The 18,813-nt window shown below is 40.0% G+C and overlaps 1 protein-coding gene across 8 annotated transcripts in view; it reads right to left on the reverse strand.

Moving 5' to 3' along the window:
- The window catches only part of NCKAP5 (NCK associated protein 5), a 983,894-nt gene that overhangs the window by 277,511 nt on the left and 687,570 nt on the right, over positions 1-18,813 (reverse strand). For all 8 annotated transcript variants that reach the window (XM_040474891.1, XM_040474892.1, XM_040474890.1 and 5 more), the window contains one exon: positions 12,598-12,747. In XM_040474891.1, coding sequence (XP_040330825.1) covers positions 12,598-12,747 — 150 coding nt within the window. The remainder of the gene's footprint in view (positions 1-12,597; positions 12,748-18,813) is intronic.

Below are 18,813 nucleotides of genomic sequence, written 5' to 3' on the forward strand. Positions count from 1 at the left end.
TTTTGGGTATTTGGGTTTCTCAGGAACCCATTTTATCACATGGACATAGACACATCGGCACTTCAACACACTGTCTGCCCATAGTTGCTGCTCATTTGAAGCTGGAATGACCTACAGAGTTACTTCCCTCGAGTTACAACACCGTGCAGGAGGCAGTCTCCTCTAAATGAATTCATGATCAGCTTGGTATTTTATGAGATTACCAAAACCAATTTGACTTTGACCCTAGGCACAGAAAAAGCAAAAAACAATAATGATGCCACATGAAAAGGTGTTTGTCATGCTTCTAAGAAAGTTCCTGTGGCTACGGCTACAAATGAGACACAAGTGACAGAAACCTCTCTGTCCTGAGAAAGAAGATCCAAACTTCCTGAACCGATTATGTTCCCTGATTGTAACTATAAAAGGATTTTTTCTTTTTCCTTTGCTATGTTGAGACAGTGTCTTCACCCAACAAACAACAGGTACTTATTACAAACCACACCTTCTTGAAAGCACAGTGGAAACTTGCTTTCTAGGAGAGCTCCACTTCACTGTATTAGTTGAAAATACTTATGAACATGGAGCTCTGAAAGAGAGGTTGTACTGACTTTCAGTGTGCTATCACTAATGAGCCCCAATTAGGAAGCCAGGGATGCTACTGGGCACGCTGAGGATGTTTACATTTCCTAAGTTACATTCACAAATAAGACCAAAGATGTATTTTATGTGGTTCTAAAACAGAAGTGATTATCTAAACTAATACTGTGGAGATCCTTCCACCCATGGTCCTTTGCGTTTATTAATCTCTCCCCTCCCCCGCCATGTTCAAATCTCAAAATCCCTGATTCATTCTAGCAGTTGGTCACAGTGCTTTGGTAATAAAGTAAAACTGTGTATTTCTCACTCCCAAAGCAGAAAGGCTCTAGGGTTGGGGCTGATTTGAATGCTAATGAGTTAGATCCCCCTCAAAAGGCTGCCATGAGAAATCAGAGTAAGTAGATTCCTTACAACACTTCATAGTGTTAGAGTGGCCATGTTTCCTGACTCAGCTGCTAAAGGTAATACCTATGCATATAACAAGGACACATTTCTGGACCCCATTCTGGAGCCATTTCTCCCCCCAAGGCTGTGTAACATTTTCTCCCAGCAAATGAACAGAATTTATAGAATGCCCTGGTTCTGTAACTGGGACTGCTCATCAATCATACTGGTTTTTGAATCACAGCTTCTAATTTTTATTCATGACACTCAGGTATGTTACTTAGAAGCGTCATATCTAGGACAGCTCAGACACCCACTGTGGAAAAAGAACCAAGATTTGGGGTTTTGTTTTCCAATTATACTCATGACATACTAAGCTTAATCATACTTTGTAGATAAGGATTAAAATGCTAATTGGCTGTAACTGAGCAAATTGAGGCCTTTTGATTAATCAAGCCGGCCAGCTTTCAGTTTCTGACATCAAAATTTATACTCTCCAGGAAAAAAACAAGGCCACGGCTACATAACATTAAACCAACACACAATTAACAACACTTTGTTCTAATTATCTGTGGGCACAATTAATGTTGGCTCTATGGTTCATTTTTCTTCTTTGATGGCTCTTAAATATTTATGGAGATTAGTCCTTGATGCATTAGCCTTCTCTAAGATCTGGGGTTTTCTTACAAGCTCCCACGCAAATCTGAGTAGGGCAAAGTAACACATTTATGCAGATTAATTCCTGACATATTGGCTGTTTTCTAACATCCGAGGTATTTCCATCAAGCTTCCCCCCAGATCTGGCCCCACAGGGGCATTGTAGCCACAGGTGCCCTAACACTTGAGCCCACCACCTCCCACTGAGGACTTTTTCTTTCCCCTCAGCAGTTGGCCATAACCGATAAAAGGTTATGTCTTGATTGAACAAGCTTCCAGGAGCTGGAAGGCCAGAAGGGCTGCTGTAAAACAGTGCTGTAGATGCTAACAAAACCCAAGGTAAGAGGAATCCTCGGCTGCCTATTACTGGGGAGAGTAAATTGCAGACAAGTTGAGCTCCCTCGCATCAATAGTAAAGAGACAGGCAGAAAGACAAGGAGAGGCGATCAAAGGCTTTCAGTGATTGGTACAACTTCTGTTTATGGCACGCACGTATTTTTCTACACTCCAAAGTCAGTGGGGGCCTAAGTTTCAAGGCCATAAATATTCTCCCCAAGACTCAGAACTGTTCACACTGCCACTCGTGTGTTTGTTTGGCCATGTTATGTTATGCGGTAAGCGGGACTGAGGCTCCTGGGGAACTACAGCTCGAGGGTACTGTGGGGGCTGGAGGGGCTGGAGGGGCTGTTAGTTACAGATGTCTCTAGACAGATCGGAGGTGTGATTAGACAACTCCATAAATTGTAAAAAGGGGGGGGCTGGCACCTGGGTGGCTCAGTCAGTTAAGCATCCCACTCTTGATTTAGACTCAGGTCATGATCTCATGGTTTGTAAGTTCGAGTCCCACACCTGGCTCTGTGCTGATGGCAAGGAGACTGCTTGGATTCTCTTTCTCCCTCTGTCTCTCTGCCCCTCCCCTGCTTACTGTCTATCTCTCTGTCAAAAATAAATTTAAAAAATAAGCTTTAAAAAAAAAGAAGAAATATTGTTAGCTCTTAATATATATGTGTTGGGTAGATGGGTATTTCCATGCACTTGCACACAGAGGACAGGAAAAGTACCCTAGACTCAGGCAGGCCCACTTGCTGGTGGCTCCTTGAGACTTGTTCAGGCTTTGCTGCTTTTATCAAGGTAACTCCCTCTGCTTCTCCTCTTACTGTTTGCCTGTAAAATTTGCATACAGCCTTAAAAACTTGGTTCACAGCAGCACTCTCAACAATAGCCAAATTATGGAAAGAGCCTAAATGTCCATCAACTGATGAATGGATAAATAAATTGTGGTTTATATACACTATGGAATACTACGTGGCAATGAGAAAAAATGAAATATGGCCTTTTGTAGCAACGTGGATGGAACTGGAGAGTGTGATGCTAAGTGAAATAAGCCATACAGAGAAAGACAGATACCATATGGTTTCACTCTTATGTGGATCCTGAGAAACTTAACAGGAACCCATGGGGGAGGGGAAGAAAAAAAAAAAAAAAGAGGTTAGAGTGGGAGAGAGCCAAAGCATAAGAGACTGTTGAGAACTGAGAGCAAACTGAGGGTTGATGGGGGGTGGGAGGGAGGAGAGGGTGGGTGATGGGTATTGAGGAGGGCACCTTTTGGGATGAGCACTGGGTGTTGTATGGAAACCAATTTGACAATAAATTTCATATATAAATAAAAAAAAAAAAATTGGTTCAAGGGGCACCTTCTTATCTCTATGCATTCTTGAGAAGAATCCAGTCAGGTACTTCTATCTTGGTGTTTCATTGATTCTCGTACATAATTTTTAATTTTTTTGGAAATTTTAACACACATTATTATTTTCATTATTTAAATTAGCATATTTTTGTCTTCCTTCCAACAGCGTGAATGTCTCAAGGACAGAGAACATGTTCCATGGATCTTTGTAAGTCCAACATCCCATAGCAGTGAAGGTCTAGAGATGCCAAAGAAGGGAGAGAGGAAGGAGTGGGAAAAGACAGAAAGAGGGAGAGAGTGGCAAGGATGAAGAAGAAGGAAGAAGAGAGAAGAAGAAAAGGAGGAGGTGAAGGAGGATGTGGAAGGGCGTTAGAAGAAAGAAGATAAGCACAGAAGGAAAAGACTATATCTAAGCACCAACCTACCTTCCTGAGTGATATGAAAGCATTTCTGACATTTAAGTAACCAAAACTACTAGAACTTTGCCAGATCATGGAATTGATGGGCCTATCAGTCGAGATGATCCACCCTCCAATGGCCAGGGTATGAACACATGCCAATGTCGCCCCTCTCTGGAGTCTGGGAGTTCTCACAGAACTACTAGAAAGAGAAGCAATCCTTTCACTGGTGTTGCTGATTCAGTGGGACACTAACCTGGAAGCTTCTGGTTGTGTCTTTGCCAACACATAAAGAGAGCCTGCGTAACAGTGAAACCCACACAGAGGTGCCTGGGTGGCTCAGTCAGTCAAGGGTCAGACTCTTGATTTTGGCTCAGGTCATGACCTCATGGTCATGAGAGCATAGAGTCTGTGTGGGATTCTCTCTCTCTTTGTCCCTCCCCTGTGTGCATGCACTCTCTCTCTCTCTCTCTCACTCTCTCTCTCTCAAAACAAACAACAAAAACAACAACAAAAACTTACAAAGAAGAATGCAACCTACTTAGAGGAAGGCAAAGCTGAGAGAGGACAGCTGCTCCCTGACCGGCCTGAACCTCGGCATTCACCTGTGCCTCCAGCCATCGTTATACCTCAGTCTGAGTTCTGGCAACATGCTATTGCCTAACTCAGCCAGAGTAAAGCCTCTATGATTTGTGATTGAAAGAACAATCACAAACAATACTTTGAAAGAAGAGCAGGATGGCCTGCATGGTGAAGTTTTCCCAAGAATTCAGATCTCTGGAATTGCTTGAGCAGCCCCTGAACCATCCTACCATTTTATCCTGTACTGAATAACCAGGGTGGCTCCCTAAAGGGTGGCTTGGGGGCTTTTCCCTAACTGTGCTGTCCCCACCAGAGTCACATCTGGAATTATTAATTTCAGAGAGCCATTTATTCTTAATTAGATATGAAGAGATCTGCCTATTTGCATAACTTTAAATTTTTTTAATGTTTATTCATTTTTGAGAATGAGAGAGAGAGAGAGAGAGAGACAGAGGGCAAGCAGGGGAGGGGCAGAGAGAGAGGGAGACACAGAATCCCAAGCAGGCTCCAGGCTCTGAGTCATCAGCATAGAGCCTGACGTGGGGCTCGAACTCATGCACTGTGAGCTCATGACCTGAGCCAAAGTCAGACGCTTAACCGACTGAGGCACCCAGGAGCCCCTAACTTTCTTAAAAGAATGGTCATATTCTAATATTATATTAAAATATATGCATAAAAGTCTTAGGTACCAGGATTTTCATCACAACATTATAATAATGAAAAAGTGTCAACAACCTAAGTATCTAAACCAGAGATTAAATAAATGGTACTCTGTATCCATTTGACAAATTTTTGCACAGCCATTAAATCCTATTTTAAGAATTAAGATAGAAAAATAATATTGATGTATTTATTACACGAAGGAGCAAGCTACTAAACTGTATAATGTGATATTTTATCATTTTCTAATTTGATTAAGTACAACAGAAAAAATGGAAATAGACATGTCATATAACATATTTCTGAGTGGTATGATTACAGTCTCTATTGCCTTGTATTTTCCTTTCTATGATATGACTGCTACTTTTATAATCAGAAAATTGCTAGTAAAAAGTTATATACTGACATAGGATTTTTTTTAACTTCAAGCCCCTTTGCTGAAGAGAAGTTTTTGTCTCTAATCCTAGCTTTGTGATTGTTGCTAGGTGACCCACAGTTGGATACAAATTAATCAGGAGAAAGATATACAGCAGATGCTTTCAGACAGGGATGTCTGGAGTTACCTGTCAGCAGACTGTCATAGAATTTAAAGATGAGAAGGAAACAGTTAAGGATTTCTATTCAGACTACCACCAGCGTACTGCTTTATTCCTTTAAAATTTCCTTTTATGTTATCTTAGGATAGGAGAGGGTAAAAGTGAGAGGAAGGACAAGGTAAGAACTTAAAGCTAACTGGGAATGTTAAGAAATGACACCTCCTCTCATCAGCAGAGAGCCAAAGCTAAGCCCGGTGTATCACCCCCAATGCCATGTCAGGGGAGCCATCCAGGCAGGGCAGAAGACGCTTCAGAGCACTTATGGTTACAAGCTTTCCTCAGGCTCCAACACACTCTGGCACTGAGCATGTGAGGGTGGGACTTCTGCATCTGAGTTTGAACATTCATGGAAAGGTCTACTCAAGACTGTGTTTGGTACTGAACTGAACCTAAGGTGTTTGAGGAGCTTTTAAGATCACCCTAAGACTCTACCATCTGTGGTTTTCAATCCTGGCTGTGCATCTCAATCTCCCACAGGGCTTGACGACAACACAGATGTTGATTCTCCATTTCAGACCTCACGCGTTGGAGTTTCCCGGGTTGTCATCTAGGCACCTGAAGTATTAGAAGCTCGGTTTCTGCCCGGGTTTCATCCCCTGTGGATTTCACTCCTACATTTCTATTTCTCTCTTCTGCATCAGGGATTTTGTCTTTTCCACCGCATCACTCCCATTGGCACACTAGCATGACCTGAACAGTACCCTGCTTTTCTCTGCTGTTGTTTTTAAGGGCTTGTACTGTGTCTCTTCAGGCAGGACTGTCCCCATGTCGTCCCCACTTCACAGGAAAACTTCTCAAAAGATCCTCCTGTATGTGTTTTCTCCACCTCCTTGCCATCCTACCCATTCACATCAGAAACTGTTGTCATCCAGCTTTTAGCTCTCCCCATCCCTTGCCAGAGTCAGTGATGGATTCCGTGCTTTATCTTTCTTATTCTGTTAATGGTACTGACAAGGCTGCCCTTGAAACACTTTATTCTTTAGACTTCTATGACACCTCACCTTTCTGATTTTTCTCCTACCTCACTAATGACTCTTTCCCAGTCTTGTTGGCTAGCTCTTCATCCTCTGCCAGACCTCTAATGGAGGAGCACCCCCGGGGTCTGTCCTCTGCCCTCTTAAGGTCCACATTTACACTTACTTCAGATGTGGCCTTATTAAGTCCCATAACGTAGAATGCCATCTATATGCTGATGACTCTCAAATCTATATGCCTCCAGCCCTGACCTTGGCCTTGAGTATCCAACTGCTTACCAAACAACATCACTTGAATGTTTAGTAGGAATCTCAGCTTAACATGGACAAAACAAACTGATGATAGTATATTCCTTTCCCCAAGTCATCTTTCCTCCAAGCCTGGCTCTTTTCAGAGATCTACTACAACCCCATATTCAGTTGCTAAGGCCCGAACCTAAAGGTCACTCTTGATTTCTCACATTCTCTTTCATTCCACAGCCAATCCTTCAGTAATGCCAGTAGGCTTTGCTTCTAAAATACATACTTACTTGACCATTTCTTATCACCATAACATAGTGGAACCACACTGGAGTTCAAATTCTGACTCTCACACTTATTGACTGCATAGCCTGGGGCAATTACCTAGCTTTTAGGGGCTCAGTTTCCTCATTTGTAAAATGGAGATGATAATCTTATCTACCCATCCCCACACTGTTATTATAAATATTAAAATAGTGTGTGTGTGTATGTGCACATGTGTGCATACATGTGTATGTCTATATTCACAGACAGGTAGATAAACTGGAACAGTGCTTGGACATACTAAGCTCTAAGTCAGAGCTTGCCACCACTGTCACTATCATTATTCCCCTCTAGTCCACTGGTCTAATGATATTATTATATATTATTATTTCCTATTAGTCCTAGGTACCCATTCTAGACCGGTCTACTAACACCTCCCATCTAGACTCTAAAACTACCTCCCACTTGGACTTCCTGTCCTGCTATTAGCCCACAAGCAGCAAGACTTGTCTCTCTAAAGCACAAGTCAGACCATGTTATTTCCCTAGTTAACGATCGCTGATGACTTCACTTTAAATTCATAATTATATTCAAAGTCTTTTCTGTGACTGTGGCCTATAAGATTTTAAAGGGTTTGGCCGTTTTCTACTCCTCTGAATTCATCTTCTTCCCATTTTTTAACCTTATACCTGTGTCCTACAGCAAAGATCTTTCTTTTGTTTCTCTAACTTGCCAACTTTTCTACCATATCTAGGCTTCCTCACCTGCAGTTTCTCTTTGTCCTTTGTCCACTGTCCATGTCTTTATTCAGTTGTCTCCTTTGTGTTACTTATGGCCTGGTATCAGCTGCCATTGTAGGTAAATAACTCCTCTGTTTCTATTCTCCACTCTCCATAGACTATCTCACCTGACTTTTCTTTTTCAGAGTCACCCATTTGTCTATTTATCTGTTTGCTTGCTTATTTACTATTTAAGTGTATAATTTCTGTCTCTGTTCACTGGGGTTTTGGACCATGAAAATTGATCTACTCCTAGTGTTTGGACTATAGAAGGTATTCAATAAGTATCTATTGACTATGAACTCAACATATAATTGTGATGTGCAGACAGCTTTGAGAATTACTATTTTAAACTACCTCATTTTAAATAGGAATTGCTGATTAGCAAAAATGCTTATGCTTAGCACTTTAATTGTCATACTTTCATGGAAAGGTAAAACTGAGTAGAAAAAGCTGTTATATACTTTAACAGATTTAATTGCCATATTTTTCTGCACAAAGTAAATCTTTTACATAAGGAGCCAAGTTCCTCTGACCTTGAGGCTTAGCTAAGGCATCAGCATTTACCTGGAGGCTCAGAACTCCCAGGTTGTCTCAGGCCTGCTCTCCCTCTGGCTAGAGTCTGGGAATCAGTGATGCTATGGGAGTTGAGAGTGAGAAAAGGGCATGTCCAGCCCTTTCTAGTCAGGTGTGCAGCTGGTCAATGAGTGACGAGAAAGGGCAAGTGGGAATGTGGGGAGAGGGGCCTGAGGCAAGCAAATCATGTATTTCAAGGAACATGCCCATAAGCAAATCCATAAGCAATCCTGAGGCCAAAACCCAGGGAAGACACAAGATCAAGTCAATGGATTGTGGAGGTGAAGTCTGGGAAAATCCCTTGAATCAGTGGTCAGGGATAGGGTTGGAGAGAGGGGTGGTCCTTTCACAGATGTGGCCTGTGACAGGGAAGTGCTACTGAAATGATGAGCTTGATCCTAAGTTGAGTAAGCAGTCTCTTAAACACAAGTCTTGGAAATGAAACATTTTTAGAAAACACTACAACTGGCACTATAAAGTTACAGAAAATGTGCAAGTGGCATCTGAATGACCCATGTGGCCCTTATGACACAGATATAAAATACACCAAATGGCTCCTCCACCAGATATCAGGACCCTAAACAAATATTACAATATAGGGAGGGGAAAGTAGTTGCTGGGTGGTGAGGGTAGTAGTCTACCCTTCTTCATGAACACTTGAAAATTACTGAAACCAAGATACTGAGCAGAGAGAAAACAATTGATAAGGGGAGGGGGAGGAGGGGATATTAATCATTATTTTGATTTCTGGCCCTGGAGCTGTTTTTGGAAGGTAAATATCTTATTTAGCAAAATACCTTGATGAATTCTGGGAATGGGACTGAATGAGACCAGAATTGGAGTACAAGGACAGAGTATAGAGCTCTGCATAATTAGTGATGGGGACCTTGGCCATGGGAGAAGGAGCAGGTGGGAAAGACCTGGCCACCTCCTGTGCCAGGAGACTAAGAAAGGGGCAAGGGAGAAATGCCCTGTAGCTGGAGGACTTGGAGGAAACAGCTAACTAAAGACCAAGTTCAAAGCCCTTAGCTTTGAAATATTCTGCCATGGAGTACCCTTTAGTGAATATGTGTCTCCATATGCTTTGTGGGGTTGGGTTTTGGAAAAATTAAGTAACAGGATTCTGTTTCACATGAGGTTGATTCTGAAAGGAAAAGAAAGAGGGACTGAAGCTGAATCATGTAGGAACTAAGCCCCAGAAAGGACCACAACAGGGAACAATCCTGGGGTGGGGCTGGGAACACTTGACTCTCCTCAGGTCAGGGAATAATGTGCTGGGATAATATGAACTCAATTCTCAAATTCAGGGGCTCCTCAGATATTTTTTAGGTAGCTTTTGAATATTATTGTAATATTAATCATGAACATAATATTGGAATTTAAGTCTATGAATCTTCTTTTGCACACTTTCCTGGGAACTGTGTGGGGAGTAGGAATTAAGAAAGGCTGATTTCCATCAGCCTATGGAACATCCCTCTCTACTTCCTCTAACACCAGGAGCCAAGAGATTAAGGTACACAAAGGTGAGTGTTTCAAAAATACACTGATGGAAAATATTTTTTGTTTTCCTAAAATCTTGTTATATAACATCAAATTTTGCCAAAGTAAGTTTGAAGCATTATGGTTAATTCCCCTGCCATCTTCCAGAGGAACATTTTGTTAAAGTGTATACATCTGGGTGGGGGGACTATGCCCAGCTCTGAGTGCATTCAATTTTCCTACAATAACTACTAACTTAAGCAAAAGATCCTATACAGAAAGCACATGTAATAGATGTTTAAACATTAAATTAAGTAAAATATTAAATTCATATGTAAACTGTATGACACATATATATGGTTTGTATGTGTATTTTATATGCACACACATATATATTAATTAAAAATATAAATATATATAATGAATATCTATTTTTATTTTCCATTCAAATAGATGGTGGTGAGTATTGTGGGCAAGGATAGAGTTCAGTTAATATTGAGCAAAAAATTTTAGGAAACGAGCAGTGACATTGTGACCAGAAGAAACTAATTTAGAAAATAAAATGTTTTTGTGGATTAAAATTGTGCGGATTAATCACACTTAGAGATATCATCAATTGCATCCAACTAATGGACGCAAGACTTGTTGCCTGAAGTATAAAGATCTCCGTGAAAGAAAAAAAAAATACTGTTTCTCTCTTACTCAGCGAGGGTTTAAGAAACATTTGCTGCCAAAGATATTTTTAAAATACCTCTTAGCTTGATTAAATAAAATGTCCTTCACAAAGTTGTCTCAGTGACAATTAGATGAACTAAGAGCAACTGTCACTATAGTTAGGAATAAAACTAACAATTTAAGCACATGGTTCTGGGGAAATAAGAAACTGTAGTATCAACTCATTTCTACTATTACATCCAGGTAATTCAAACTCTAAACAAAGCTATGATTTTCTCAAAAGTCTCAGAGAGCAACCTCAGTCTCCCTTGAGAAGGTTTTCCCACCTTCCTCAGTGACTGTCTGAGAAATGACACAAGTATGAGAAGCTTTGGGAAAATAAGGTTGATTCCTGGCTGTTTGCCCCAGGGGAGCTGCCAGAAGCTCCCTAAACTGACTTCTCTTCTGCCCCATGTTTGGTATCAATTGCTTAACTTGTCAATCCTTAGTCACTCATTTGTGGAGTAGCTCAATTTTTTCATTCATAGTTCTTGTGTTAATCATTATAACCAGGTAAATAAGGACAAAAGTGATTTAGCAGAAGTCAGGAGCCTTGCAGTAGGTGGATGGAGGAGACCATGTGCCAGGCACCGCTGTGCAGACATTAACTCTGCATCAATGCCCTATAAGGTAGGTTACTGTTATGATTCCCATCTTTGCAGTTGAGTAAACAGAGGCACAGAGAGCCTAGTGAACTTACCAAAGATTTCAAAACTAGAAAGTAGTAGAGTTGGGATTCAAAAACAAAAAACAAAACAAAACAAAAAACCACATGAGAATCTGGCTCCAAAGTCCATAATCTTAACTCTTTTGCTTTACCTTTGCTGAGGAAATTAGTGTGGAAAGGGCATGCTCACTGTAGACAACATGGTAGATTGGAGGCAGAATTGCAGTAACCAAGCATAGGAAATAAGACCTCTCTGGGGTCTTGTTTCTTCACATTAATTTTCAGGCTTCTGCAGACCCTACTGTTGAACTACATTTTGTAGATGTTAGCTGAAGGATCCTTGCACCTAGTTAAGATGAGATGCGCTCACCATAGGCTGGTTTAAAAGTAATTCTGTTCCTATTCTATGCTAAATCAACCCATAGAAAAAGGCATGTTCACTGAGTCTTTCAGCATGTGAAATATCAATCAAGAATAACTGGAATGTGGGGTCCCTGAGTGGCTCAGTTAGTTAAGCATTCAAGTTTGTCTCAGGTCATGGTCTCATGGTTCATGGGTTCAAGACCTGTGTTGGGCTCTGTGCTGACAGCTCAGAGCCTGGAACCTGTTTCAGATTCTGTGTCTCCCTCTCTCTCTGCTCCTTTCCCATTCATGCTCTGTCTCTGTCTCTCAAAAATGAATAAACGTTAAAAAAAATAAAAAAAGAATAACTGGAATGTTCTTTGAAGACTTCTATAAATGTTCAGGATTTAGCACTTGCAGGGATGTCAAAGGCCACTAAATAAAAGACCAGTGGTTCCAAAGCGCTCTGGAGGCTCCAAATCCTCCTTAAAGTACCCTTAGCTCAGCCTCACCTCTACATGTATCTGTTTTCTATGCTAAATTTCCACATAGGTTGTTATTGTTTTTGTTTAAGACATGCTTCAACTACTTAAAATTTTTTTTCTTGCAATCATCTTTATATAGTAATGGATATTTTATTTATTCACTCACTCAAGTATTCATTATATTAGGCATTGGGAAAACAAAGTGAAATACCACACAGCACCTTCCCTTGAGTGCATGCCATTTTAGGAGTACTGATCCAGTTTGAGGGCTGAACTGAATTTGAAATGAATTATTGTCCTATGTACACTTTTTAAGGCATTCCAATCAGAGTCCCTAGGGCAAGACTCTCAGTGCTACAAATTTTAACCACTTACTCATCAATTGCAAATGATTCACAATGGGAGATCTTAGGATCCTATTTGTCTAGGAGAACCGAGAAAGGAAGACTTATTCTCACTCAAAACCAATGTTAATAAAAGAAGCAGAGCACTGTCATTTTTCCTCAAACATGAAAAAATTGTTTCATTTCTTACCTCTAGAGCTTTCAATCTTTCCAACAGCAGTTTGGTGTTTTCTTTCCCATCGTCGACACTGCTGCTTTCACTCCTCGAATCCTCATCCACCACCATGTGAAGACCTTCCAAAGCTTCCTTGTGTTTTCTCTCTTCCTCTGACAGTTTTTCCTGAAGTGAGAAAGAATTATTGCTTACGGTAATCTTCCCTGAAAAATAAACAAGAGTCTAAGGCATAAAAGTTTGGAACCTCTCTATTGCTTTTGCATTCTTTTGGGGCTGAGGTAGAGAAGATTTTGTTAAACAAATTCTCAGTGGTGCTTATATTAGTAAAACACAACAGAGAAATTAATGAATCCTGGCAGGATAAAGCCATTGGGTCGATACCTCTGAATGCACAAGTCCTCTACCCTGTTGGAGTTGACCCAGCCAACAAAAACCTTAGGATGGGATCATGCGGTTAATCCGTTTTTAGCTGCACCATGGAATTCAGCTGTACTCTAAACTGGGAAAAAAGAATAAATCAACCCTTATACCTTGATTTGTGAAGAGCTTAGCTCCAAAACATAAGATCATTAAAGTCACTGGACATGCAACTATTTAATTATTCTAAGGGAAAATAAAATATTATGAAATATTGAAATGATAGTGATTTCAGATTTCTAAGCTGAAACCAATTAGTTCCTTTGGCTTGATGACACAGCTCTTAAGGACCCTTTAGTTCCTTTTCTAACACTTCAGGATTTGTCGTATAGCCTTGAGGCAGACATAAAATGTTGTTATCTTGTCTTTCCTCCCTGTTGGAAGCTCCTCACTCAACCTTATCGCTGGCAGCTTTGGGAAGTTGAGAAGTGTTAATTTGAGCCTTATGATTGCCTCTTGTTTTCAAGGGAAAAAGAAATGTCAAGAGAATATCATATGAAAAGAAAAATCTCATCCGTTCTATACATATATTAATACCCATGTGCTCCGGAACCAGGTGACATCATTCCATCACACTATTTAATTCTAACAGCACACTGCAGAAGTCCTTGTCTTAATGCAACTGGTTGTCAACCATGTGGGCTAAATTGCAACATCAGAGGTGAGAGACTTCTTTACATTTAGCACTAAATAAAATCATTTACAAATAAGAAGCACAAAAGCTAGAATTCTTAACCTCTAGGTCCCTGTACAATCTCCTTACAGGGGGAAAATTCAGGTTTTCAAACTGTTCCCAAACTGTTCACAAAAGTGCTTTGGAGGCTCCAAAAAATGTTTGATTTAACTTATTTTTGAAAATAAATTATAAAGTATATAAAATATGTCTTAATGTATAAGTACACATATATAGATATACATGTATTTGTATATAGGTATATACATATACCTGGAGACCACATGGTAACTTGACTCATGCTACTCTTTTATACAGATTTCAAGATATAATTTCTTCTGTCATCTCTCTGTAGAAATGCACAATTGGTTAGGAAGGTGAGAACTCTTTATGAAATCAGGCCTCGGCATGTTTAACCACATACAACAGGCAGACATGTTCACTTCTATAGCACATATATTTCAGCCCAGATAAATGTCAGGCAAGTTTAAGGTGGACATCCTCAGGGCAGGGCAAAAATCCAGGTTATGACAGCATTTTTATAGCTTTGATTCTTTAAGGTCTGGTCACTTGTCACACTTTCATTTCCATGATAAGGAACATAAAGTATATACAGTTACCAATTGAAATGAAGAGGTCCTTTTATTTCTCTTTTAAGATTTGATACTGTAATTACAGTCTCAACACTAAACTGGGGTTGTAAAGCAAGCCATGTTTTAAAAAATGCCATCTACATCTATTTCCCTGTGTGAATCATGGTTTGCTCGTTCCTCCAATTCCACATGTTTTTTCTCCCCCTTCCTCCCTTTATGTCTTATAATAATTAGGATTCTACACCTAATTAAAACAAACAAGAGCTACTGGTGTGGAGAATGAGAAACCAAAAGACTTGGTTATATGACAACCGGATTCCAGATCTACCATTTACCTGCTTGGCAAATAATCTTGGGCAAACTCCTTAAATTTCAATAGCTCTTGGTTTCTATGTCTTCTAAATACCTAAATGAGGTTAATGCCAAAAAATAGAGCATACACACATATTTAGTCAATTCTCATTATTCCTGATAATTCTGTTCCATAAAGTTGCCATGAACTTATTAAAATTCTGTTCCATAAAGTTGCCATGAACACTGAATTAGCAAATACTGCTTCTAGGGAAAATACAGGGTATTTTCCTACAGGGTAGGCAACATTGTCAGCACTAATCAATACATAGTCTTTTTTTTTTTTTTTTTTTTTAACGTTTATTTATTTTTGAGACAGAGAGAGACAGAACATGAACGGGGGAGGGACAGAGAGAGAAGGAGACACAGAATCGGAAGCAGGCTCCAGGCTCCGAGCCATCAGCCCAGAGCCCGACGCGGGGCTGGAACTCACGGAGATCATGACCTGAGCCGAAGTCGGACGTTTAACCGACTGAGCCACTTGATTTATGAGTGTTTCTATTTAAAGACACCTTATTTAATATGTATTGTTAATTCATTTACGTTGAACTAGCAGCCTACAGTTCTACAACGCATACCTGAACAAAGTTATCTAACACCTGTTTTCTCCATAAGGCACATCACAGCCTTCTTACACTTAGGAACACTAAGTAGCATTTCAGTCCTATGTTTGGAGGCCATTTTGAACAACAAAATCACTAATAAAAAGCATAAAATATTAAAAGTGTGGTACTAAATAGAACACCAAAGGACATTTATTTACAGTAGGAGATCAAAAACAAGCAGGCAGAGTGGTGCCTTGTTTGACCTCAGCCGGGAATGTGTGTGTTAGGTGACTCAGAGTTTTCACTGTTCTGTGAAATTTACCATCAAAGCACTGCACATATTGACTGCAACCAAATTTTAGGGAGTGGGTGAATTCAGAAATACAAAATCCGGACATAATGAGGATTGACTGTAGACACACACACACACACACACACAAAGTGTCTAGGCACAGTGCCTAAATATTATTATATGAAACAACTGGAAACGATTCAAGATGATATAGATTATATGTGAGTGCTTAGATTACATAAAATGCACGAGTGATTTTACACAGTTTGAAGAAAGGGCGATCAATGAGGACTGTGGGATGTAATTTCATGGTAATGTAACATGACTTATGCTTTGATACAGTGATACAACTTGAATAGTTAAAGAGACAAACAGTGGGATTTTTTGGTTGAAGAGAAAACTGAAACAAAGGCCCCCAGGAAGGAATTAAGTTTTGTCCCTACTGGTTTATGAGAAAACCAGTTAGATTATATTAACACACAAAAATATATAGAGAGTAGGTGAGTACAGGATTGTAGAGTAAAAAGAAAGGATTCTGGGAAATGAGTAATAAAAATTCAGACACCATTCATTAATTTGTTCATCCTATAAATGTTTATTGAGTGTGAACTATTGGCCATTTGCTGTTCTAGGTGCTGGACATATGGCAGACATGACAAAGTTCCTACATTCCATGAATTTATATTCTAATGATGGGAAACATTCCTAAAGTCAAATCAAATCAAGAAGTTATATAATTGTAGCTAGTGGTAAATGCTATGAAGAAAATAAAACAGTATGATGTATGGTCAGCGGTGTGTCTAAAGAAAATTTTTAGATATGGTGATATCAATGTAAGGTGTACCAGCATAAGAGGAGGTGGCCATGTGAGCTGAGACCAAATGATGAGGAGGAAACAGTCAAGCAACGGTCTGGGATAAAAGCATTCCAAACAAGTTAGAGCAAGGCCAGTGTCCAGAAGCAAGGCTAAGCTTTCCTTGCTGACCAGCTAGGAAGGAGTCCGTGACTGTAAGAGCAAGAATAGTAGGAAATGTCATCAGAGAAAGAGTTAGAACATGGGAGGTCTTGCAGAGCATGAAAGGAGTTTGGATTTTATTCCAACTGCAATAGAGAACTGGAGGCTAATCAGGGAAGTGAAAGATTCTGGTTTACATTTTAGAAACCTCATCCTGACTGCCACAATGGGCTAGGAAAGGAAGGAGCTAGGAGACTGGCAGGGACACCTTTATATAGGAAGAAATAAAAACTAGGAACACTGTGAACTTTTTAAACAAAAAATTCCCAAAAACAGTTCTCATACTAGATGGAAGGTCAGAAGCCCTGGATTCAAAGCCCAGCTTTTACATGTTTGCACCTTAATGGGAAAATCATCCAACTTTGTTAGTTCTGTTTTCACCCAGATGTGAAATGAAGTGGTTGGACTAACTGCTCCTTCCATGGCTAAAGCTCTAGCAATTCAATTGCACAACACAATTTTCAGGAAGGAAATGTCAATATGCTCAATGGTGGCAGAGATGACAGGAGAACAGAAAAAGAGCCTCTACATTTTGTAATAAGAAGGTTATTAGTGGGGACCTGAGAGCTAAAGTGTGATGATGGTACCCACATTGCCAGTGGTTAAGCAAAAAGTGAAAAAAAGTGATAATAGAGGCAATTTTCATAGATGCTTATCTGAAAGTCTGGCAGGGATGGGAAGGAAATACAAAAAACTGTAGCCAAAGGGCATCACAGAGATAAGAGGAAGCCTTTCTCAAGATACAGAAAACTGAGCTGTTTGAGGAAATAAAGAGAAGAGGGACAGCATAGGTGGGAATGGTGAAGAGGAGACCTCCTAAGCAGAGGGGGCAGAGGATGAAGGACACTGATGGAAAAGTCAAGGTTTTTCAAATGTGGCCCCCTGAAAAATATCACTTTGCAGCTTAATTCCTGAGTTAGTGTTTCTATATCACTGGTTAATGTCTAGCTTAAGTTCTTAAAGAATGAAGATCTCAGAAACCAGGCAACACAAGGATGAGAGTGACCAGGGAAGAGATGGGAGCCATTAAAGGGCATAACACAAAGCAACTACAGCTGAAACCACAGAACACTGAGAAAAATGGGGCCAAACACAGGCTCAGAATCATTCCACCCCAGAGGTGAGGGAGTTGGAGTTTTTAGGCACCAACCACATAAGAATCAATGGTTGTGGCTACCTACTGGGATGTCAGTTTCCTGGTATTTCCAGCCTGCCATAGGCAGTGAAACTATGCATACTTCCCACATAGAAGTACCCCCTGGCACAGACACTGATAGCTGGAAGTCAAAGGAGTACTCTAGATGATTCTGGAGCATGGGCAGGGCACTGCCAATGTCAATTACAGGCAAAGAGGAGACTTGCAACTGTTGTGATATGACACTGTCTAAGAAAGAAAGCCATATCTGTCCACTGCTTAGACCAGTCACCATCCTAAAAGCACACTTTGCTGTGTTCTGTACTGTAAATGCCCTGAAACCAATCTGGAAGGTAGGATGATCTTTCCTGTCCTTTCCTTCACTTTTGTGTCCTAACCACTTACTGGTGTGAGAATGTTAGAGTATAATGTAACAACCAGAAAGAGGGAAGATAGAAAGGACATATACTACATAAGTAGGTGAGCAAGAGAAAAATAAGCAAAGAGAAAGTGGTGGAAGAGAGAAAAATCTGAGAGAGCTGGAAACACAGCTATACCGTACTTGACAGATCACTACTGTCCATTTCAGAAAAGCTAGCTACTGAATTTATATTAGATGTATAAAAGCATGACAATATATTTTTTAAATCAAGTATCTGTATTCTATCCACATGTAAATAACTCATTTCAACCAGATTTTAGTTTCTTTGCTAAATAATCATCTGTGATACACATGGCAAGAGAGAAGACAAAAACATCTGGTTGTGAATGAAATATATTCTCTTGAACCTCCACGTAGAAATAAATAAATAAATAAATAAATAAATAAATAAATATAAATAAGCCAAGTCTACTCCTGAGGATGTCAAACTGTGAACAGAATAAGTTGATTCCAGAGGTGACCTGTTTTCATGTTTTAGTTCTTTATGGACTTTAATCAGCAGTGAATTCTATAAAAGTGAGGCCACCACACAAACAACTTTCACTCCCCACATATTTCATATATGGTTGAGACCATAAGCTTGTTTGCCTCAACAAATACCAGCCAGTATGCAGGAAGCTAAAGATTTAGGAGCTCAGTTACTCTCCAAGGGTTTAAATCAAACTTTGCCTTGTCAGTACATAAAGCAATCCTTAGCGCTGTAAGTTTCTCTAAGTGGTTACCAGGGTAATGATTCACCTTTGGGGGAGCCCTCATCTTTTGTTCTCA

This window comes from Herpailurus yagouaroundi, unplaced genomic scaffold, assembly GCF_014898765.1.
Source record: "Herpailurus yagouaroundi ecotype Mexico unplaced genomic scaffold, PumYag 140, whole genome shotgun sequence".
Taxonomy (NCBI): Eukaryota; Metazoa; Chordata; class Mammalia; order Carnivora; family Felidae; genus Herpailurus; species Herpailurus yagouaroundi.